This window comes from Lucilia sericata, unplaced genomic scaffold (genome assembly GCF_015586225.1).
Source record: "Lucilia sericata isolate MDLA Ls3-8-SP2 unplaced genomic scaffold, ASM1558622v1 Contig000028F_arrow, whole genome shotgun sequence".
NCBI classification, from domain to species: Eukaryota; Metazoa; Arthropoda; class Insecta; order Diptera; family Calliphoridae; genus Lucilia; species Lucilia sericata.
The window spans coordinates 179181-205615 of record NW_023994066.1 but is presented as its reverse complement, the minus strand read 5'-3'; the positions used below and the strand labels follow the sequence as shown (position 1 = coordinate 205615).

At 32.9% G+C, this 26435-nt stretch overlaps 1 protein-coding gene across 15 annotated transcripts in view; it reads right to left on the bottom strand.

The window, feature by feature from the left end:
• Positions 1-1470: 1470 nt before the first annotated feature.
• Positions 1471-26435, bottom strand: part of LOC119610429 (uncharacterized protein CG5098) — a 104806-nt gene continuing 79841 nt past the window's right edge. For all 15 annotated transcript variants that reach the window (XM_037965649.1, XM_037965631.1, XM_037965745.1 and 12 more), the window contains one exon: positions 1471-1901. In XM_037965649.1, coding sequence (XP_037821577.1) covers positions 1515-1901 — 387 coding nt within the window. In that variant the 3' untranslated portion in view covers positions 1471-1514. The remainder of the gene's footprint in view (positions 1902-26435) is intronic.

Below are 26435 nucleotides of genomic sequence, written 5' to 3'. Positions count from 1 at the left end.
AAAGCAAATTCTACATAAATGCGCTAATTTTTAAATTAAATCATATTTTAAATATATTCTTAATTGGTGCAGGGTACCAAATGGTCAAAAATGTTATTTAAATTTCACAAGACAATATTTTTAGTGCATATTTTTTACTTTTTTAGTGTATATTTTCCTATTTTATAGTGCATATTTTGCATTTTTAGTGCATAAAAATCCTTGATTTGGAAATAACGAACATCAACTTATCATTACTATTTTAGAATCTGATACTGATCTGATCTTTGAGGGTGCTGTAGCTTAAGTGGTTAGCGCGTTTGACTACTAAGCATTACTTTGCATTATCGGCCTGGGTTCGACCCCCAGCCTCCGCAAGTGAACATAAATATTAAGGTAGGAAAACTTTTTTTGGAAACTTTTGATATTTGTGTATGAGAGAAAGAAAAGGAAATATCTGTTTCTCTCATATACAAAATCAAAAGTTTCCCAAAACAAGTTTTCCTGTGTGAACCGGCACCTACATAACACATGAGGCACTGCAACTCTGTACTAAATATAATCATAACGCGCAATTACAGAGTTGTAAATTAATAAAAAATTAGCTTTACTTCTCCTTTCACCACATTTCCTCTCACTTCTATCACCTTTCCAATGAAAATAACACGGTTTCTCTTAAAAAAAAAATGATGTAATGTAATGTAAATTCATTTGAATTGATATCGTGTATTATAACTTAATATGCCTGCAAGGAATATTTCCATAGGCAAATAAATAAATAAAATAAATGAAAAAATTCCTGCCTGAGTCACTATCTGAAATTATAGATAGACAGTCATTGCACTATGAGTCATAGCACAATTCTGAGACATATATATAACAACATATTAGCATATTTTAACAGCTTATAAAGAACGTAAAAATTATGACAAAGTTGTTACCGGTGCAAACTACATTAAGATTTCAAAATAATAGTACAGTGGACAAATAATGCACTATAGCTCGAAAACAACTAAAATGTAGGAAACTCAATTGTCTGCAGAAATGCAGTAGCATCTGAAGTCGTAGGATTCGTAATAAGCGAGGTATTTGTAAAAACTGTGTTTTGTATTCTTTGATTTCCAATATAGCGTACATGGGATTAATGGGAATTTTTAGCTCCATAATTGAGACCCCAAGGCAAAGCCCTGTTCCAACTTTCATTGAGCTATCAAAATTTCCCCAGTTTGCTAAGAATTTCTTTAATATGTTCTTATTAAGACCTTTATACTTGAGGAAATAACTAACTTGTTGTTAAGGTTTTTGATTTTTTTTAAATAAAATTGATATTTTTGACAATAGAGTTTTGAAATTTTGCTACATTTATTATTTCCGATCAGTGTCAACATTTTTTTGGTTGTTAAGCCCTTTTGCATTTCAAGTGACAATATGTACTTTTAAACTCTGTAGTTTATATTTATCTTCTTAACTTAAAAATCTTTTGTAAAAGAATTTTGGGTTATCAGTAGATCTTTATTAGATAGTTACATTTATTTTTAGTTGTTAAATTTATTTATGACATGTTTACTACAATATGTCCAAAACCTTGATTCATCCAAGATCCAGTTGAATTCACGCGCACAAGGTATATGTGATGTAATTTTGCAATCACGTTGCAAACAGCAAAGTAGAGCACCTTGTTTTAAACAGTATGCGCATTGGTATCGCATACTGCTCCACGTGGCATCTTCCAAACCAGCTAGTCGTGAACCGACCACAAATATATTTGGCGACCAAATAGCACATTCTTCGTGAATCCAAATCTCAAAACAGTTATCTGAAATTTGGGACATTCCCAACTTAGAACTGCTTGTTGTGTCTTCTTGGTTAAATCCGTAAATGTGTCGATCATTAGGTATTAACATTTCATTATTATATGTGATCTAAAAAACATTGAAAATAAGAAAAGAATACAATTTTTAATAGAAAGATGGACATTTCTTAAAATTAATAAAAGTTATATTAGGTTGTACCTATAAAGTCCTACATACATATACATACTAGCGTTATGAAAAGGGAAACCAAAATCTACTCTAAAAAAATGTTTTATGCTTATTTAGGCCCGTATTCAGAAAGAAGAATGTAAATCAATATTTAAAATTTTGTATGGAAAACACTAACAAAAACTGAGTAGTTTTTATACAAAATTTTAAAAATTGTTTTCATTTCTTCTTTCTGAATTCGGACATTTATATGCAGTAAAAAACAAAAAATGTACTCTTTAAATTTAAAAAATATTTTCATTAATTTTTTAAAATTAAAAAAAAAAATAATAATAATAATATAAACAATATTTCATGTCTCATTTGAAGAACTAAATAAAGTAATGTTAATTTGACAGTTTTCATAGAAAAAGCTGAATATCTTTTTATTTTATTTATTTCAGCCAAAGAAAACAAGTCCTTACAGGCCAACAAAACAATATATTTAAATCCTTATCTTTTCTAAACAACACTTAAATTGAAGTTTTGAAACAGAAACTGTTGCTAATCTTTTTTGACAATGCGTCAAGTGTACAGCATGCCATTGGCAAAAATATAGGGGTGAAGGAGAAGGATGTACTCGGAGAGAGCTCTAAGCTACCTCAGCCTTTAAATATAGTTGAGGGTTCCGACTCTGAATCCTCAGATGATAATAACAACACCATTATAGCAAATCCCAAAAAGAATGAAGTAGAGCGAATAGTGAAACAGGTGAGTGATAGCATAGCTAAGAGTTGACAACTGAGAATAAACCTAAGAAGAAAAAGAGCTCCCCGTCTTCTAATACACAGTCGAAGCCAAGCCATACTTCACTCAAAGGAACCTCAAGTTAGAATCCTGAGAGTAAGGGTGACAACGCCAAGATAGATATTCCGAAGACGATCACGTCGGCGAAATCAATCTCGAAGGTACGGGTATCTCAAAAGAAGTCCCGAAAAGCGAGGAAAGAGAGGCTAGACAGTGGAAAAGGAAAAGAGCCGCCATCTTACGCAAAAATTGCCAGAAGAAGACACCGGGACGATCTCTGTTATGCAGTTTACGATGCCGGTAATCCGACAGGCAAAATTCCAATAGACCAACAGAGTAAGGTAGAAGATCTGGTGAACAATAAGATAGTGGACCATGCAATCGCTTCAAAGGGCAAACAACCAATAGAGAGCGTGAGCTGCGAGTTCAGCATGAGCGTGATGTTGATGAGGTTGGCATCTCACCAATGTGTCAGCACTCTAAAGAACTTGGTGGAAAATATCCCTCCTCCCTGGGACGGCGCTAAGCTGGGACTGACAAAGAAGAGCGAGCATCCGGTGCTCTTAAAGTCCACTGTCTACATAAAAGGGGTAGTAAACTGGCTAATGAACGTATACTGGAAATTCTTGGTGGTCAAAATGCTGAGCTGGCCGTGTAAAAATGGGATGTCTTTTACAGGAAAGAAGAACCTGAGGGAACTTTATTTGTAATTATCGACCAGAAATTTATGGCTAGTCTTGCCATGAATAAAGTAGGGCTTACTTCGCCTCAAAAGCTGTCATATTCAAAATTGGGAAGGTGCCGATTGGAAGGGCTGTTACAACAAGCCTCGAAAAGGACACAAAAATACCTAAGACCACAGCATCAGTAGCAACTACAGATAACGCTAAGAAGTCAAATCCTAAAAGCAAGGAAGATACCACTAACTCGCCAAAAGAAGGTGCAGCTGCCCTTTCCAAAATTGGGGAGGCGCCAATTGAAAGGTATGTCAAAACCGGCCCCGATAAGGACACTAAAACACCTAAGACGGTACCCAAAGCATCATTAGCAAGTACTGGTAATTTTGAGGAGTCAAATCCTAAAAGCGAGGAGGAAATCACTCACTCGCCAGAAGACAGACAAAAAGACTGCTATTCCAATGCCTGATAAGGACACCGCAGTGCCATCAATGGTACCTACTGCATCAATAGCCACTTCAGGTTACGCGGAGGAGTCAAATCCAACGAGCTGGGATGTGATCACTAACTCGCTGGAAGACAATTTAAATAAATAAACAAATAAACCTCCATCGGAGCGAGACGGCTACCAACGCTCTGATGGCTAAAATTAACACAGGTAAGATACATATAGCTTTAATCCAGCCTTGGACGATTCGCAAAGAGATTTCTGGATTAAATCACGTAAATTTCCAACTTTTCTACGCTGATACAGGGTCTCGACCGAGAACATGTATCTTATGTCACAAGAACTTATGTTTTCTCCTCTCAACAGGATTATCCACATCGGATGAAACGGTGCTGAAGCAAGGTCGTGGCAACATATACCTTACATCTGTTTACCTGCTTTTCGATTCAGAAGAGCTTATAAACGAAATTCTGGATTGGAGAGTTCCGGACGAGCACTCCTTTTCTGACCATCGGTATATAAAAAAATACTACGGCCGCCACCAAAGTCGATAAAGTTTCGGAATAAGTCTAAAACTAATTGGGCAATGGTCGGTTCCTTACTAAAGAACCGTTTATATCAGGACACTTTTCAATGTCGAAATAAAGAAGACATAGACGCCAAAGTAGAAATGCTCACAAGTGCCTTGGTTGAATCGTTCGAGGACAGCTGCACTCTGCGAGAGCGGAGATCTGCCCAAGAGAAACCCTGGGTAACCGGGGAGATCCGGAAACTTGGTAAGACTCTTCGCAAACTATTTAACCGGGCACGACGTAAAAAGACCGCAGTATACTGAGATGGGTATCGTAGAAAACTTGGTGAATATAAGAAAATTGTTCATAAAGCCAAACGAGACTCCTGGAAACTTTTCTGTGAACAGGTAGATAGCGTAAATGAAGTATCGAAGATAAAAAAATTCCTATCCAAAACTCATGTCCAACCGAAATCTATGGTCGATGATACGGGCAGGAGGCTGGAGGATATGGAGGAGACAATGAAACTCCTAATGGACTCTCATTTCCCACCCGGTATATCGAATAACATAGATGAACCGATATTGGAGGAAGGGGAGGCTAACACGGAAATTGTAATTACATCTGACATGGTTAAAGGGGCAATCAAGAGCTTTGCTCCCTATAAAGCTGCAGGGCCGGATGGAATTTTCCCGGCACTTTTGCAGATGGAGGCTGGACTGGTTTCCGTACATCTGTCACAGATATTCACTGCATGCTTAAAATTGACATATACCCCAATTAAATGGCAGGATGCAAGGGTAATATTTATACCAAAACCAGGGAAACCTAGCTATGCGACACCTAAGTCCTATCGACCGATAAGTCTTACGTCCTTCATACTTAAAACCTTGGAACGGATAGTCGATAGCATGGTTAAAAGCAGTATACCCGACAAAGATCTAAAATTTAAATTTGTTATTGAAACATATTTAAGATATGAGGCGGCGCTTACAGCCGAACGGCTCTTTACTTTAGGCGAACTGGTCAAAAGCGGTTATAGGACACGTCATCAATGTATACTGGACACATTGGAAGGTTATACACAATCATCGGACGTGCCTGATCGTATACCAGACACAGAATATGTCGGAAACTTTGAAACGCTGATCCCAGATAGAATGTCTTGGTCAAGCGGAACATTAGAGCAAATACCAGTAGAAATCCGTTGTTACGGGGATGGCTCTAAATTGGGGGACAAAATGGGGCTGTGGTTCTACATTGAATACCCAGAAATATACCACCGTTTACCAAATCATAACACAAGCTTCCAGGCAGAAGTACGAGCAATAACGGAATGCGTAAATTGAATTAGAATAAATATGGCGCCCACAGCGCTTAATATATTTACCGATAGCCAGAAGACAATTAGGGCGATATTAGGAGATAGAACTAAATCTAAGACCGTATTGGATTGTAAGAAAGCTTTAACTGAATACTCTCCCAGATACTCTCACATCATATCGGGAATAGTCGGTAACGAAAGGGCGAATGTAATAGCTTTAAAGGGTAGGGAGCTCGAGACAGTTCACCTGACAAACGCGAAACCATTCGCGGCAACAAAAGCTGAATTAAAAATATGGATGAGAGAATCCCATAAGGCCTGTTGGAATAATGAAACGGTGCGTAGAAACACAAAGATCCTATGAGGTGAACCTGATGAGAACAAGACGAGAAATCTCCTCAAAATGAGCAAGTCTGAAGTTAGTATGATTGTACGTATTCTGAGTGAATGCACAGAATTACGAGCACATCTATACAAAATTTAAAGTGCGGATTCAGACGAATGTAGAGCATGTGAAGAGGACAGTGAAACTCTGGAGCATTTTTTCTGCCACCATCAGGCATTCGTCGTAGTGAGATCCAAGAATCTTGGAAGTGATGTTATTCCGGAAATAACATTCTTAACCAACACCGATTGGAAGATTCTTAGGAATTACGTCCAGGAGACTGAGTTTCTGAACATGGAAAAATAATACATTCAGTGAACAATTTTTTTTTCATGAATTGGAGCGCACAACAGGCCCGATAGTGGCCTAGGTGTATTTCTTCGGATTTGATGTAGTATACATCCTCCTATCAACCTACATACCTACTAAAACTAAAGTGGTGCAGTGAAATATTTTCTGCCGGTTCACACAGGTAAACTTTTTTTTGGGAAACTTTTGATTTTGTGTGTGAGAAAAAGAGAACGAAATATCAACCATCTCTCTCTCCCACACACAAAATCCAAAGTTTCTTTGTGTGAACCGGCACTTGCGCTATAAGTCACAGTGATTAATTTAAAATAATCACTTTTGCATGATAATAATGGCGTCATAAAATGACTCCCTACGAAATAACTCCCTACTTTCGAGTGGGGCTTCAAAGTTTAATACATTTCAGTTTAATCGCTTAATAAAGATTCTCTTAATAGGCGGCCTGCGGCCGGACGCAAGGACTTTCTACTCTATGGTATGTGCAACAACGGCTTCGCTTAATAAATATTTCCTAAATAGGAGGCCTACGGCCGGACGCAAGGATCTACCACTCTATAATATAACCAACACCGGCTTCGCTTAGTAAATATTTCCAAAATAGCCAGCTAAGGCCGAACGCTCTTGAGGTGTAGAGGCAGAGTGTATAAAACCCTTGCGCCCGGCCGAAGACCTGCTATCAATCATCTATTTTTTATTTCGTGTGACAAAAGTAATGGCGTCATGAAATAACTCCCCATGAAGTAACTCCCCAAAACAAAAATGAAATAACTCCCTAAAAATTTTTTCAGAAAGCAAAAACAATGAAATTTGGGGATTTAATTCGTTTTTTAATTTAATTTTTGGGGCATTATTTCACATTTAAAATGGGGAGTTATTTCATTATGAAATAATTCCACAAAAATCAAAAATGAAATAAATCCCTAAAAATATTTTCGGGGAGTTATTTCATTATATTACATTTGTCACACGAAATAAATAATATATGTCTGATAGCCGGCCTTCGGCAGGGCGCAAGGGTTTTATCCTCTGGGGTACATTGGACACCGGCTTCGCTAAGAATACACTCTCCTTGTATCAAAAGTGTTCGGCCTTAGGCCGGCTATTTAGGACATCTTTATTAAGCAAAGCCGGTGTTGGTCATGTTATAGAGTGGTAAATCCTTGTGTCCGGCCGTAGGCCGGCTATTTAGGAAATATTTATTAAGCGAAGCCGTTGTTGGGCATACCATAGAGTATTTCATTTTAAAATTAGGGATTTGTTTCATATGAAATAAATCTCCGAAAATGGGGTGTTATTTCATTTTAATTTAGGAAGTTATTTCATTTCGTTGGGGCTTTTTTTCATTTTTAAATTGGGGAATTATTTCATAATGAAATAAGTCCCCAAATTTAGGGAGTTATTTCATTTTTGTTTTGGGAAGTTATTTCGTGGGGAGTTGTTTCATGACGCCAAAAGTAATATAATGAAATAACTCCCCAAAAATATTTTTAAGGATTTATTTCATTTTTGAATTTTGAGGAATTATTTCATAATGAAATAACTCCCCATTTTAAATTGTGAAATAATGCCCCAAAAAACGAATTAAATCCCCAAATTTCATTGTTTTTGCTTTCTGAACAAATTTTTAGGGAGTTATTTCGTGGGGAGTTATTTTATGACGCCATATTGGACACCGGCTTCGCTAAGAATACACTCTCCGTGTATCAAGAGCGTAGAGGTAAACCCTTCCATACGACCGCAGGCCGGCTATTTCGGAAATATTTATTAAGCGAAGCCGTTATTGGACATACCATAGAAAAGAAAGTCCCTGTGCCCGGCCAAAGGCCGGCTATTTATTAACTATTTATTAAGCGATTAAACTGAAATATATTAAACATTGGAGTCGAATGGAAACTTGACGTCATGAAATAACTCCCCACGAAATAATTCCCCAAAACAAAAATTAAATAACTTTTTTAAAAGTTATTTAAGACAGTTCTCGCGAAAATTATTGTTGTATGAATTTTAAAATAAGGAAGTGTTTTTAAGTAAATTAAAAAATAGTAAAATTAAAAAGGACAAGCCCATTTTGAAATGGTTAGTCACCTGGGTAGTCGGGTGGCTAGGGACCACCATAAGTGCTAGGTTAAGTGGTTAGTTCGAGACTGTCCCGCCTAACTGCTGGGATTAGACTAATTGTATACAACTTTAATTAAAAACATAAACATCAGCTGTTGAATTGACTTCACCTTATGAGTGCACCCTGCACTACTGCTTGTAGCATTTCAGCACTTCTGTTTATCTTTGTTCTGCGCTCTTAAGTAACCTAGAGAAATATGTGTGCATTTCATCGCAAACATATTTTTGATTTTAGTTTTACATCGTTTTCTAAGTTTGGTGATGTCTTTACAAAGTATTTTATATAGGAACCGTACTATTTATTAATGAGCTAGCTGCGTGTACCCAGCGTTGCACGGGTTTCTTCGAAAAGTAAAGAGAATATTTTTCTATCTATAATGACTTTTTTTGAAATAGATATCAAAATTTAGCTTATAATGATTAAATAATTATTATACTTTTCTGCCTTTTTTAATCCTTAAAGTCAGTTTCTAGACCAAAAAGTCCCTTAAAAATTTAGAAATTGAAAAATTGAGCTTAAATTAGGAAGAAATATTTTTGAGAAATTATACTGAAACCAGTGATTAAAAACACTGGTAGGGAACTAAGGACACTTTCAAATTATTTTTTTCCATGTGCAGTAGATTTAAAGAACTATTCAGTTTAAATTATGTCACACAGTCTTTGGGGGCATTTTATTAATTTCAAAAATACGTACCATTAACCGTACAAAATTTTAAGAGATTTTTTGCTGTTTGAAAAATTACATGCAATTAAAAAACTCTGAAACAATTATGAGAAATTCTGCACAAAATCATGAAAAATTTGGACTCATTGATTTTAAATTCCTTTAAAAAGAACAAAATTACTAGGAAAATATGAAGAATCCTTGAATCTTGACAGAGCAAACAAAACTACTTTTAATTTGACAAATAATTTTAAGTTGTTCATTAAAGAGTAAAACACCGTTTTTCGTCATTGTTTCTCAAAAATACATCCATTTATAAAAAGGTATGTTTAAAAATATTATTTTTATTCATTAGCTTTTATGCATCCACACTAAAGTTTTGGATGAATTTAGCGAAGAAATAAAGGTTTAAAGGTCAAAGGCCGTAAAAAAGTTACCCAAATAATTTTACTTATTAAAATATCCACATCATCCTCTAATTAAAAAATTTCGGAATTTGTTAATAGAAAATGTGTGCTGGAATTATTCAAAATCATTATTTAATTTGAAAAGCTTGGAATAAATACGGCGCTACATACGTGCAGAATTTTTGGTGGATAATTTTCTAAAATTATAAAAAGATATTGAAAGATAAATTCATCTATATTTTATATGAACAATCGTTACCTATATAAGATTTGCAAAAAGTGCTATCTTTCAGGATACTCTAATGAGTAGTCAAATACTTATCATGGTTTTTTAAATTTGAGCTTCATTTAAAAAATGGCAACCGAATTTATATCAAGATAATTTTTTGATGGTTTATTTAACTTATTGCAGATTTTTATTGTTATCTCGATTTAACAATAAATTTAAATTTTATATTTTTGATATAAAACTCGATTTGTATGGAAAATATGCGTGATTACGTCTTTATTGTTTTCTCGAATCGAGAGTTATTTAAAGTAAATTTTTAAAGAGTTATATAACAAGAAATTTTAAGGTTTTACAGGTTTTGAAATAAAAATAGTTTTACGTTACAAAATATAAGTGATGGGAGTAATATATACAGATCTACATCAGTATACATAATTTTGATAAAAAAAATCCATATGCTATTTTCTCGATCGTAGCAAACTACATACGATTCTGTTTTAAAATAGTTATTTTTTGAAGATATACAGCGGATTACAGGTTTTGAAATAAGAATAGTGGAAAATATAAGTGATGGGATGTACGAATCTACAACCGATTTTACGCTTTAGATGAAAATCGATTTTTGATAATAACCCAGCGGTAAAAATACACATTATGTACTCGCTTATCTAAGTGATATTTCGTGACAGTCAGTTGTGATGCTTTCACTTATTCTTCCACTTAGATTTAACATAAAAGTGTCCTGGGCTGCCTCATCGATGTGCTCTCGCTTAGAATGTAAGCCACAATATCATTAAGACAAATTAAAATTTCACTTACATAATGTGTGGAGTTCTAAGCGAAGTTAATGAGACGCCTATAAACGCTTGCAAATAAGAATGTAATGTATGTAGATTACAATCCTATTTGCATTTGTAAGATAAAGTACCATGTCTTCCGATTTTGTTATAGAAAAAATATATATATTTTTTATATTTATTTTAAAATTATGCAAGTTTATTTAAAAATGATCATCAAATAATAAACATGTATTATAGTTAATTCAATAAAAATATAATTAAACAATTTTAACGAAGATAAATGAAATGAATCTTAATTTTCTTTTGAAACTTTCGGTCATCTTCCTTTAGAGATCCTGTAAATAATTAAGAGGAAATTGTCAGTATTAAAGTGCATATATTGCACTCTAAGTACTTAGATTGCTCGCTTAGAACGTCATACTGATGTCATCGAATATTATCTAAGTACTTTGTTTCATTTACCGCTGGGAAATTAAATTGATTACAGATTTTTATTTTACCTAATCGTAAAGTAATTTAAGGACCTAGAAACATTTTAGAGTTTTCAAATAAAAATAAATTTCTGATTACAATTTTAACTACCTAAATAATAATTCTCATATACTATATATCATGAGCAGGGCAAGGATTTATATGCAAATGCATGTTTGTAGGCAGTAACTCAAAATAACTTTTAACTAATGGCATCGTTGCATATTTTTGCATATTTTGTTAAAAATGCATAAATTGCATATTTTGCAACATTTTTATAGCATATTTTGCATATTTTTTAATTTTTTCTAAAATAAATTGTTTTGTTTTCTCTGTGTTTCATTTTTTTACAACAAATTTGGTATTTACATATTTAGAATTTTTTTAAATAAATATCAACAAATTTCGATTTAACAACAAAATGCTAGGTGCCAGTTTTATTTTATTTTTAAAACCACAATAGAGCGGAAGGTATTTTGAGTTTGTGCTGCTAATTGTAACGTCCAAAAATATTGGTCCTTAAAGTATCGGTTCAGTATCAATTTCTGAGTCTGTTCAGCTTGTGTGTCCATATAAAAAGATAACTTGATGAAATTTTGTTCTTACATCTCTCTCACCCTAGCCCCCAATTCAAAATATCTTTCAGAAAATGGCTTTAACGCCCATAATAGCTCTGTCCTTAAAAACCTGTATATTTGTTGTCAAAAACTTAAGATCTGAATATCTATTAATATGTATCTTCACAAGGAAATATTCTTGGTGCATATTTTTCACATTTTTAGTGCATATTTTCCCATTTTATAGTACATATTATTAATTTTTTAGTGCATGAAAATCCTTGCCCTGATCATGAGCATTATAAATGTAACAAAAAATGGACGGAAAAAGGTCATTGCATTTCATTAAGGTCACAACAGGGCTGAAATTAGTGGTATAGGTGTATTTATTCGGATTTGATGTATTAAACATTCTCTTCCTCAAACTAACCTAACCTTCCACGATAGAACTATTGTCATGCAAAATTTCATGAAGCATAAAATCCAGATCAGAAAGTTGATTCCTGTTGCTAAATTTCTTGAAAATTGGTTCATGTTTTTTTATATTTAGCCTAGAAATTTGTATGCTTGAACAAAAAGTTTGCGTAAAAAGGGGCGTGTTATCCGATACAGATGTTATATAGTTTATAGTTCCTCCTGAGGTCAGTCCTATCGGTATACCAAATTTCATGTAAATCGGTTCAGTAGTTTTCTGTAAGTATCTAATGAAAATTTTGTATAACAATCATATAGAAAAAAGTGAGCATAAGAAGAACCGTGATGTCCAATAATGATTTTATATAGCCTATTGTTTCACTTAGAATAGAACTATTAGTGTTCTAAATCTAGTGCAAATCGGTTCAGTAGTTTGGCCGTGAAAGCGTAACAATTAGACAGTCTCTTTCATATAATTATAGGATATACTTAGGTAAGGACAGTTTTATAAAAAATGGGTGTAAAAGGGGGCGTGGCGTCGGATCAAGATCTTATATAGTTCTGTCCGAGCTTATACATATCGGTATGCAAAATTTCAGGTAAATCGGTGTAGTAGTTTTTGCATATTGTGATTGCAAAATTGGGGTAATAGTTTTACAAAAAGTGGGCGTAAAAAAGGGCGTAGCATCCGTATGTATGTATGTATGTATGTATGTATGTATGTATGTATGTATGTATGTATGTATGTATGTATGTATGTATGTATGTATGTATGTATGTATGTATGTATGTATGTATGTATGTATGTATGTATGTATGTATGTATGTATGTATGTATGTATGTATGTATGTATGTATGTATGTATGTATGTATGTATGTATGTATGTATGTATGTATGTATGTATGTATGTATGTATGTATGTATGTATGTATGTATGTATGTATGTATGTATGTATGTATGTATGTATGTATGTATGTAAGTATGTATGTATGTATGTATTAGAGTCTTCAAATTTTGTATGGACAGCTTTGACATCCATAAGAAGATTTTCGGACAAAATGCGCGAAATGGCTATAGTGGGCCTGGCACTTTCCATATAAAGATAATATTAAATAAACTAGCAAATTGGAACCTCCCATATAAATTAAATACAAAAATTCGTATATCTGAGAAACTATGTAGTTAGAATTTTAAAAATCGTAAAGTGTTTTTTATTTAAAGTAAGTATAGCTATTATCATGGTAAAAATATCAAGGTAGTGTCATTCTCTCTTTTTGTCGCCATATTAACCTTCTGACGTTTGCTGGTATTTTATAAAATCGAGCTACCATACTCATTCCAAAAATACTACATATTTTGATTATTGAAAAGTCAAATATAAAATAATTTCTCACAGAATTTTTTGAAAATAAAAAAATAAAATCAAAGGAATTAAAAAATATTAAAAAAAGAAAAAAAGCCAGCGCTAAAACTCTACGATGATTTACATTGCCAAGGCTACCAAAATGATTTAAAGCTACAAGAGACTAGTGCTTAATGTAATTACCAGTTTTAAGGGCCAGCTACCAACATGCCAACACATTTATCGGCAGAAGCCGCTAAGCCGCATCACTTAAATATATAATTTAGCCCGTAATCACAGTACACCACTGTTGCCAACTTTTTTCCCAAAAATATCGCTAAAGTCGACTGAAAAATAGCTAGAAAATAGCTAAATTCAAGACATTTTGAAAAATTTAGCGATAAATCGTCAAAATAATATTTATTATATGATTCTGAAAACAAATAGCAAAATTTTTCAGATTTTTTATATTATTCTAAAAAGTCAGCGATTTATCGCTAAAATCTATATACATACGTAGGAATGGGATAGTGATACAAACACATCTTATAACAAACACATAAGATAATCTTTTTTTATGTTAAATATTTTCACTTTGGGTTAGGAAAAATGTCAAGTTGAGGTTAATTTCGATATGCGACCCTATACAGATTGCTTTAGAAATGTTGTAAAGATAAATTGAATTTCGAAATGCTGGCCTTTATGGATCGATCCTTTATTTTCAGCATAAGAGTATTATTTATTTTTCCATTACAATACAATTACAAATTATATTCTTACCTAATTTACCGAGCAGGGTGACGATAACCATACGACCGTTGTAGTGTAGCAGACCAGGATCTCTGCTGGGAATCGAACCCACAACCCTCAGACGAACAGGCTAGCACACTACCAACTAGCCTACCGGGGCACCCAAGATTATTATTATACACTCCTTTTGTGGGAAGTTTATCTGCAATATCGATATGCGGCCCTATACGCCTTAGAAATGTTGTAAATTTTTAGGACTTTATGGATCGATCCTTTCGTCACTTATTTCCAATGTTCACTAATTTTTAGAATTATGGTAAATTTTATTATCATATCACTCATTTACTAAAAGACTAGAATAATTAAATATTCGTTTTTTGAGTACAACAAAATATACCCCTTTTAAAATTTTTCGTATAACTTTACCTGTACGCACAAATATTTGCTCCTAATTATGTTCTTCAGAACATTCAAAATAAGTATAATACACACAGCTAAAACTCAAATAATTTACATTGAATGCATATTTTTATACTTATACATACATATATGTAAATCGTCATTCGTAGCAACTTTTAAGCGATATTATCAACATATAAATGAATAAAAAATGCCTTAAAATCTAAAGAAAAATCGCTAGATTTCCCGCTAATAGCTAAATCATATTTTCCACCGCAAAATGGGATTAAAAATCGCTAGATTTGACGAGAAAATAGCTAAATTGGCAACAGTGCAGTACACTGGCCTGCGGACAACTGTTTCCAGTTTTATCAGAATTCTGAAGAATTTAAGTTTTAAGTCTAGTGAAATCTGTTGCCCTTCTTTCCCTTTGTGTCAAGTGACCCAACTCAAAAAATCTATTTGGATGAAATTTGCACCAAGGTTAGTACTGTCGGATAGTAGGCCAGACACACATTTTCAGCTCTATCGGTCAAGAACTGTCCATTATGGGACTATAAGCCCTTAAAGGAAATTGTATAAGCTTTCATCTGCGCGCCAATAATTGGTAAGTTACACTCATATGAATAAAACCCTGTATGACCAAAATGTCCAACTTTGACCCCTCTAAGACTGTCAGTTCTTGACCGATAGAGCTGAGAATGTGTGTCTGGCCTACTTTTTAATAGTACTAACCTTGGTGCAAATTTCATCCAAATCGGAGGACATCGATTTTAAAAGTTGGGTCACTTGATACGAAATTGCCAATTTATACTTTTGTGGGTTTTAGATGAATCATTCCATGTGTTACAAACGGAATGAGAAAATCTTATACACTAATTTAATATTTATAAATTACACATAAAAAATACAAAAGCCTTAAAATTGTTTCCCCTTTAACGTTTGTGGCAACGACTTTTTTATGTTTACAAAAAACAAATTTCAGAAAATACCAGCAAACTTCAAAAATTTGTTTCGTGAGAGCGGAATGATACTACCTTCATATTTTTATCATGGCTAGTATTAATATAGTTAAGAGAATTTTGGAATTAAAGTCAATTTTTGAAGGAGGATTTGTATGGGGACTAGTGTCAAATAAGGTCGGATCAATAAAAAAAATCGGTATAAAAGAGTTTGCTATAATCCTTAGTGATAATGTTATTTCTTTAAATAATACTCATGCAACCCCTCCTTCAAAAAATGACTTTAATTCCATAATTATATTACTTTATATCACGATGAAATTCAGTATAAATTACATTTACATATATAAACATTAATTTTTCCACCAAATACAAATTTGTTAGAATTTAGGCATGCATTTAAAACGCATTAAATAGACTATGTATTAACGAAATCATGAAAATATCCCTTCTTCTTAAACAATCTCAAAATGCTGTTACTGAGTAGTGATAGAAATTAACGTTTAGTAAACACAAAACCTATATTTATGACTTTTATATGGGTCTTAAATAAACTTTAGTGGTAGAAATGTATGTTTAATAAATTCAAAACTTACATATTTGTATCTATGACTTATAAGAAGTGCGCACAAAAAATTTGGTACATGTGTTTAAATAAATTTTATAAATAATAACATCTTAGAACTTTTGTTGATTTTATACCAATTTTTAACGTAAAATTAAATTTTGTTACTTTTCAGTTTTAGTTGATTTTTCAACGAAATTTTACATTTTTTTTAACTTCATTACATTTTGAATTGACTTCTTAACCAATATCGTACAGTGGGATGAAATACGGTACAGTTTTAAAAATAGAAAATTGGGTACTTTGAAACCCTATGAAGCTGGTGTAACTTAATATTTTAATAATAATTAAATTTATTAATATATAGAAGAAAAGAAGAAGAAAAATAATAATTACATTTGACTTTCTAATATCTGTAAATATTTTTTTAGTTCAATAATTAGGCCATTTTTTTCAAAAATCAAAATTTACCATGTGAATTTTGATTTTTGAAAAAATGGCCTAATTTTGTTTCAGCATTCCTACGGCGTAAAAAATAAAATTTTTTGATGACAAAGTGACTTATATCAATAGTCAACTTATTGACTATTGACAACAGCAATTTTTTAAATAAAATTTTTTGCAAATTTCATATAAATGCTTTGATAGTTTGAAGTAATTGTTTAAATATTGTGAGAAATGAAAAAATTATTTCATATTTATTAACTACAAGGAATGTTTATATAATTGTATAAGTATGTAACATTTTTATTATATCGTTCGTAAAAAAATTAAGATCGGAAAGTGTTGGTATATTGAAGTTATTTTTCAAAAAACTTTGAATTTTATTAAAGTTTTTAAATACTACTCTCGCTTACTTCTGTAGATATTTTATATTCGTTGGAAAGAGTAGCTCTTTGGCTTTAAAATAGTGTAAAAATTGGCTACTTTTTGTCCATTTCTTTGTTATCGGTCAAAATTTGAGTATTTGGTCGCGAATTCTTCAGTTTTTGCATAAGCACTTATGTCAAAAAATTAATTTGATACCGTTATTAAATACGTAATGGCTAAAATTGGATCATGCATGAACACATAGTGATAATTACAATAAATTTAAGCAAATTGTCCAAAAATTTCTTTATGATCGTTGCTAGAATTGCAAATGTGAATAGGCCGCGGCAAAAATTCGAAGCTAATTATGAAAAATTGCCAAATGGTGCTTTATTAAAAAAAAACGATTGTAAGTGGAATAATTTCTTAGATATATGAATTTGAGTATTGACTTCATTTGAAATATGCCCTCAACCGGTAGACCTCCGATTTAACGAATAGTACCAAAAGTATCGTTTCTCGTGTTAAGTTTAAACTTTAGCCGTTATAGTGTCTAATATATACAAATTTTAATATTTAATGTATATGGGATGCGCCACTCCCACCATTGGCTGTCCGCCTTATTGTATGCTGTATAGTACTGATAGTATAGAGCACAACACTTAAGAACTTTAATTGTTATAGTTTCCGAGATTTAATTATTTTTTTTTCATTTCTGACGTACCATGCCTACTTCTAGTAGTTTGCCCATTTTTTCCAAAAGTTAATATGGACGCCAAAAATTACTTGTGCAAAATTCGAGAAATCTAGAAGTTATAGTTTCATATATGTAATAATTTTACATATTTAAAACATATGGAAGGTACCACGACCACTATTTCTAGTCCGCCCATTTTTTCCTCAAGCATTTGCGTAGATTTTAATGTTGCTGGGGTAACATTTAAGAACTCTAGCTGATGTCGTTTCTCATATATACTACTTTTAATATCAATTTTGTATGTGGGCATGGCACCTCGCCCCCTTGAAGATTCAGAACAAAAAGTGTCCGACGAGAAATACTTCAACAACCTCCAAATATTTAAAGAAAATCAGATACTTCAAACTAAGTTTATACAGAAAAAGTGCAATAAAAGGTTTCTTTCAGTAAATTGTATTTTGACACACTTATAATATGCGTCACGCCTTTTTAATTTTCTAGTCACATTGCAAATTTCAAAGTGCTTTCTAAGTCGAGTTAAACACAATTGCGCGCTAGATTAGGCATTTGGTATAGTGTGCAATGCATTGTGAATTGATGCTTAAGATTTTCTTTGTTTAAAGAAGGCAAAAAGTAGGTTCCTATTATCCAACTTTTCAAATATATGAGCAATTATCAAAGTTTTTTAATTTTAGAGTTAAAAAAAATCAAAAATTTTTTTATAGCACATTCAAAATATTTTGTGTGAATAAACAGACTCTAATACGTGATGAATCCGTTCGCGTTAATCATTTTGATCGAGGGGCGCAAAAGTTATAGCGGTCTTCACTTAAATATTTAAAAAATTCTTAAAAAAAGTATTTATATATGTAATATTTGAAAAAAAATTGCACATAATTGTAAAAATAATTCAAATTTAGCGCATTAAATACGTACCATAAGATTAAAAAAATTTAAAAAAATCACAGTAAGAAATTTCATTTCAGTATTTTTTTTACTTGTTGCTATTAAAAATCGCGAATTATTAAAATGTAAGAAAAAAACTGTTAATATCTGAATTCTTCGAGCTTGATTTATAAGGGAATTCAATTAAAAATTTATAGTTTGAAGGAATTAAATATTTATAGAGTAATGCTTCTTGATGCTAGGTACATGTTATTTGGCCTACAAAAACTACAATTATTTAACTTTTTTGATGCGCCCCAGTTTTACATTAAAGTATTAAGAAAACTTGCAAATGGTGATAATTTTGACGAATTTTGATAATCATCCATGATGTGCCTTGGTAAAATGTGTTTAGATAAAAGTGACGTCTTTGTAGCTTACAAGGACATTTTAAATACATTTATGATCCCAAACCATTGTGTTTGTCATTATCTTCATGTCTATTCATTAAATGTTTGTATAAGTCGATGTTTGATATATAAAATCGCAAAAATAAAAAAATAAAATTTTGCAAAATTTTAAAAATTTCATAAAATTTTTGCATTCGAATATTTTTGCATGCTCCGCCGATTTTATATTTCAAAATAACAAAAAACTCAATTTACGCAATAATTCAAATTATTTCCTAAATAAGTGCGAATGTGACGCACTAAAAACTGATATTTTAAAAAATTTACGTTCAAGTTTTCCAACTTTTGTAGCTGTCGTACCAATCTCCCATTCAGGGCACATTAGCGAGATATATACCATACTGTATATAATTACATCAGCTAACCACTGTTGTCCCAATTTTTGTATTTTACTAAGGGGCGTCAGCGCCCGGTCAAAAAAACTGTAAAAAATTCAAAATTGGATAAAACTTGGTGACAAATTTCAACATCCAAGTTCTAATACGTAAAGTGATATCACACGGATAAGCTTGTAAAAAATTTATCTCCTAAGTGTCTTTAGTTAGTACTATAACGAATAGTGTCCAAAAGTTTAAAGCTATGGACCAAAAGATAAAAAGAAGGTGAAACAAGTTAGAGTGCTATATTCGGCTATGCCGAATCTTAAATACCCTCCACCAGCAAGCTACTTTTTATTGAAACCCATTTAACTATCTAATTTTTAGATAACTTGGCAAAATTTTAGTTTCCTTATTGAGGGTACTAACATTTATGCATATGTCAAACTAATTTTAATTAGGTCGAGAAAAATGTATATTAATAGGCCAGTTTGAAAACATTTTAATATAATGATTTAGCTGTACACAGAACATACTCATTTTGAATTTTATCCGGATATAATCATTTAATTACGAATTAAGTGATATTAAGTGATTTTCAGAAGTATATCTTATATGGGAGCTAAGACAACCTATGGACCGATCCGGAAGAAAAAATCCGTAGAATGATTTATATATACAAAATACACATTTATGTCGAATTTTATCCCGATAACTTTGATTGTTAATGTGCATTTGAGTAATTTTCGGAAATGGTCCTTATATGGGAGTTGTGACCAATTATCAACCGATAAAGAAAAAAATTCGTATAATGATTTATATGCCAAAAAAAAAATTCAAGTCGAATTTTACTACAATAGATTTATTAATTAATGAAATATGTGCGTTTTGGTGATTTTCGGAAGTGGACTTTATATGTATAGGAGCTATGACCTTACACAAAACATATTTGTGTCGAATTTTATCAAGATATCTTTATTTGATAATGAAATATGTGCGTTTAAGTGATTTTTTTGAAGGAGCTATTACCATATATGGAACAATCCGGAAAAAATTTGGTAGAATGATTTATATGCTCACAAAACATATTCAAGTCGTACTTTATCCAGATAGCTTTATTATTCAAAGAAATATGTGCGTTTAAGTGATTTTCGTAAGTGGACCCTCTATGGGAGCCTATCCGGAAAAAATTTCGTAGAGTGATTCATATAAAGAAAAAACATATTTGTGTCAAATTTTATCAAGATAACTTTATTTGACAATGAAATATGTGCGTTTAAGTAATTTTCGGAAGTGGGACTTATATGGGAGCTATGACCAATAATGAACCGATCCGGGGAGAAAGTGGTAGAATAATTTATATGTACACAAAACATTTTCAAGTGAATCCTTATAGCTTTAGAATTTAATGGAATATATTCGTTTAAGTGATTTTCGGAAGTGGACCTTATATGGGAGCTATGACCAATTATGAGCCTATCCGGAAAAAATTTCGTAGAGTGATTCATATAAAGTCGAATTTTATCACGATAGCTTTATTTGTCAATGAAATATGTGCTTTTAAGTGATTTTTATAAGTGGGCCTTATATGGTAGCTATGACCAATAATGGACCGATCTGTAAAAAATTTGGTGAAATGATTTGAATGTACATCAAACGTATTTTTGTCGAATTTTATCCCAATAGCTTTAGAATTCAATGAAATATATTTGTTTAAGTGATTTTCGGAAGTGGATCTTATATGGGAGCTATGACCAATTATGGGCTTATCCGGAAAAAAATTAGTAGAATAATTCATATTTATACGAAATATATTTATGTAGAATTCTATCACGATAGCTTTATTTGACAATGAAATATGTATTTTTAAGTGATTTTCGGAAGTGGGGTTATATGGGAGCTATGACCATAATGGACCGATCCGTAAAAAAATTTGTAAAATGATTTGTATGTATACAAAACATATCTGTGTCGAATTTTATTCCGATAGCTTTATAATTCAATAAAATATATGCGTTTAAGTGATTTTCGGAAGGGGACTTTATATGGGAGCTATGACCAATTATGGACCTATCCGGAAAAAATTTCGTAGAGTTATTTATATTTATTACAACTGACATGGTTAAAGGGGCAATCAAGAGCTTTGCTCCCTATAAAGCTGCAGGGCCGGATGGAATTTTCCTGGCACTTTTGCAGATGGAGGCGGGACTGGTTTCCGTACATCTGTCACAGATATTCACTGCATGCTTAAAATTGGCATATACCCCAGTTAAATGGCAGGATGCAAGGGTAATATTTATACCCAAACCAGGGAAACCTAGCTATGCGACACCTAAGTCCTATCGACCGATAAGTCTTACGTCCTTCCTACTTAAAACCTTGGAACGGATAGTCGATAGCATGGTTAAAAGCAGCATACCATACAATGACCTTAAATATAAGCAGCATGCTTATGTAAAGGGACGATCGGTGGAGACCGCTTTAAATGAAGTTGTCCACTACATAAGTGAATCTTTCGATAGCAAACTGTATACACTGGCAGTATGCATTGACATCGAAGGCGCTTTCAATAACGTGCACACTGATACCCTTATCCAATCCCTAGACCAGTTTTATGTTGACCGGGTGCTCCGTAACTGGATCAACTACATGCTAAGGAACAGATGGATAAGCTGCGAGATGTACGATATAACTATCAGGAAAAAGGTATTTCGCGGTATACCACAGGGTGGCATTTTGTCACCTTTACTCTGGGTCACCACGATTAATAGCCTCCTAAGGACCCTAACCGAGAAAGGACTTAGACCTGTCTGCTATGCAGACGATGTCGTAATACTTTTAAAGGGAAAGGATCCAAATTACTTGTGTAGAAGAGCTGAGGAGGCTCTGAATACGGCCTTGAGCTGGGCTCAACCGAGAGGCCTCAATGTTAACCCGGCGAAGACGGAAATCTGTCTTTTCACAAGAAAGACAAAAATTTCTACATATACTGAACCTTGCTTCTTGGGCAAGAAGATACCGGTGACAGACAAAGTTAAGTACTTAGGTGTAATACTTGACCGGAAATTAAAATGGAGACACCACATAGAGGATAGGATCAACAAGGCACATCGGTGCTGGGCGATATGTAGGAGAACCATAGGCATGAAATGGGGTCTTAGTCCTACTATGACAAATTGGCTTTATAAAAGTGTAATTAGACCAATTCTAGCTTATGCTTCAATAATCTGGTGGACTGCTTTGGACAAAAAGTGTAATATCAAACTACTACAGGGAGTTCAGCGTACATGCTGCTTGGGTATAAGTGGTGCCATGTGTACTACTTCAACCAAGGCTCTGGAAACGTTGCTAGATATTCCACCCATTGAAACATATATAAGATATGAGGCGGCGCTTACAGCCGAACGGCTCTTTACTTTAGGCGAACTGACCAAAAACGGTTATAGGACACGTCATCAATGTGTACTGGACACATTGGAAGGTTATACACATTCATCGGACGTGCCTGATCGCATACCAGACACTGAATATGTCGGAAACTTTGAAACGCTAATCCCAGATAGAATGTCTTGGTCAAGCGGAACATTAGAGCAAATGCCAGTAGGAATCCGTTGCTACACGGATGGCTCTAAATTAGGGGACAAAGTGGGTCTGGGGTTCTATATTGAAGACCCAGAAACAGAAATATACCACCGTTTACCTAATCATAACACAAGCTTCCAGGCAGAAGTACGAGCAATAACGGAATGTGTAAATTGGATTAGAATAAATATGGCGCCCACAGGGCTTAATATATTTACCGACAGCCAGAAGGCAATTTGTGCGATATCAGGTGATAGAATTAAATCTAAGACCGTATTGGATTGTAAGAAAGCTTTAACTGAATACTCTCCCAGAGGTAAGGTTCACATCATATGGGTACCAGGCCACTCGGGAGTAGCCGGCAACGAAAGGGCGAATGTAATAGCTTTAAAGGGAAGGGAGCTCGATGTAGTTAACCTGACAAACGCAAAACCATTCGACGCAACAAAAGCTGAATTAAAAATATGGATGAGAGAATCCCATAAGGCCTCTTGGAATAATGAAACGGTGGGTAGAACCACAAAGATTCTATGGGGTGACCCTGATGAGAGCAAGACGAGAAATCTTCTCAAAATGAGCAAGTCTGAGGTTAGTATGATGGTACGTATTCTCAGTGGACACACAGGATTACGAGCACATCTATACAAAATTGGACGTGCGAATTCAGACGAATGTAGAGCATGTGGAGAGGACAGTGAAACTCTGGAGCACTTTCTTTGCCATTGTCAGGCATTCGTCGAAGTTAGATCCAAGTATCTTGGAAGTGATGTTATTCCAGAAATAACATTCTTAACCAACACCGATTGGAAGATTCTTAGGAATTACGTCCAGGAAACTGAGTTTCTGAACATGGAAAAATAATACATTCAGTGAACAATTTTTTTTTTTTTTTTTTTTTTTTTTTTTTTTTTTTTCTTGAATTGGAGCGCACAACAGGCCCGATAGTGGCCTAGGTGTATTTCTTCGGATTTGATGTAGTATACATCCTCCTATCAACCTACCTACCTACCTACCTATTTATATTTAGACTAAACATATTTGTGTCGAATTTCATCAAGATAGCTTTATATAACAATGAAATATGAGCTTTTAAATGATTTTCGGAAGTGGGCCTTATATGGGAGCTATGACCAATAATGGACCGATCCGTAAAAAAATTGGTAGAATGATTTGTATGTACACAAAACATATTTAACTCGAATTTTATCACAATAGCTGTATTCATCAATGAAATATGTGCGTTTAGGTGATTTTCGGAAGTGGACCTTGTATGGGAGCTATGGCCAATTGTGGACCAACTGAGATCTACGTTGACAGTATGATTTATGTTCACATTATATTTGCATGTACAAAATTTTGTGTTGATACCGATATATTTGAGGGAGTTATTAACGATAAACTAATTTCCGGGAATATATACCTTTGTATGGGGGCTATGGGAAATATTGGATCGATTCTAAAGATTTTCAACATAATTGATCACTGCCATGAAAAAATAATGTGTGATAAAATTCATCGAAATATCTTTGGTAGTTTCTGAGAAAACTTCAAAAGAATTATGAAAAAAACGTAATTTTTTTCGAGGTAGTCTGAAATTTTTATTCATAACTTTTTACGTTGTGAACCGATTTTGCTGATTTTCAATACCAAACTGCTTAGGATAATAATAAATATTTTGGATGAATTTGGTTGATTTCCTTTGCTTAGTTTTAACGTGAGCGTGTTTTACACAGACAGACAGACGGACATAGCTAAATCGACTCAGAATTTGATAAGGACCCAGAATATATATACTTTGTTGGGTCTTAGATGAATATTTCTTGGTGTTACACACGGAACGACAAACTTATATATACCCTCTATCACCACTGATGGTGGTGGAGGGTATAAAAATAAGTTAGTGACACACGTTTTTTTTAATTTTGTAAACTTTCAAAACCGATTACGTTTAGAAATGAAGAATTAGAGCTTTACAATTTTGCTATTTTTAGGCTTAAAGTCTTGTGTATATAATCTTGTAAAAAATTTGTTTGACATTTTACTCTTACCAAAGTTATTAACAATTTAGTTCAATTTCAAAGGAATTAAACAACATTGATAATTGCTCATATATACTAAGGTAATGACTTTTTGCAATTTTTGCAAATATCAAAAATACCATAGCAAGAGCTTGTAGAACGTGAACAGATGTTAAGTAATATGATATGTTTCCCGCGATCGTGAAAAAAGTTCCGGCACCAAAGGCGATGAAGTTTTGTATAAATTTTACTTTTTCTATATGAGAAAAATAAATATTTTTGCCATAATTTTTGCATTTGTATTACATTATCTTAAAGAGAACATTGTTCTTTAAATCCTTGTTATGGAAATTTTAACAAATCGCGATAATATTGCATGTTATAGAAAATAGTATACTTTTATATGAAAATTATTAAAATAATTTTTTAAAAATAACGAACGAAAGCATTTTAGAAATTGCTTTCGGTGGGGGAAGTTTTTTTGACCGAATTGACTTAAAAAATAGCCTTATATTATCAGGACAGTATTAACTTTAAGGCAGTGCTATGGTATTTTGGCGCCCAAAAAAAGTCATAATCTTTTTAGTAACATACATTTTCTAAATAAATTACACCCTGTAACAATTTTGAAAAAAAGCTTTCACACATGGAAAAGTTGATATGCATGTGAAACTAGATTTCATTTATAGCAATTCTGCGTACTCCGATTTTTATAATCAGCTCTTATGTCCTTATAAAAGGACTTACAATTTCAAATGAATATTTTAAATATTTATACTTATGTGTTGTATGATGCTTATATTGGTATCAAATGAAAGCTGGGAATCTGTAGATTCTATTTGTTTGACTCATTTGGCCAAAAAATAAAAATAAATTAAATTAAAAAATGTTTAATTTTCGAAACAAAAATTTTTAGTTACTTTTTTGATATAAATTTTCAGCAAGCTTCCATTTCTTTTTTAATCCTGATGAATTGAAATAAATAATATTCTTTTGAAGCAGAGGTTCTCAGCCTTATTAGATTATAATATTAATACTAACGGCCTTATGCATAATAAAAAACTAACTGCTGACTAACAAGCTGCCAACTTTCCCTTATGGGAATTTACACACAAAAAAGTTAGCAGCAAGATAGTTAGCAGCTCGTTTTTCGTTATGCATAAGGCCGTCAATTTTTATATAAATTTGGAATACCATCTTTTGAAATCGTATGTTCTTTAAACTTTAAAGTCCTTTTACAGGGGCAAAACAGATTATGAAAAACTAAGTACACAGAGTTAACACTAATGATCCACAGTTTCTTGTACACATATATTTTTTCATGTGTGAAAATGACGGTGTTATACATATCGTGATTGATATTTTTTAACAATTATGATAATTTGCTGCCGATGTGTTTCTGCTTCTCGTTTGTTTTAATCGCCTCGCTCGTCCATTATCCTTTACTAAATGGGATCGATCGATTGGTTGTTGCCTTTTTCGTTATAAAAGCATAAATTGCATATTTTGCTTTAAATTGCATATATTTTGCATATTTCTAACATTTTTATACCATATTTTGCATATTTTT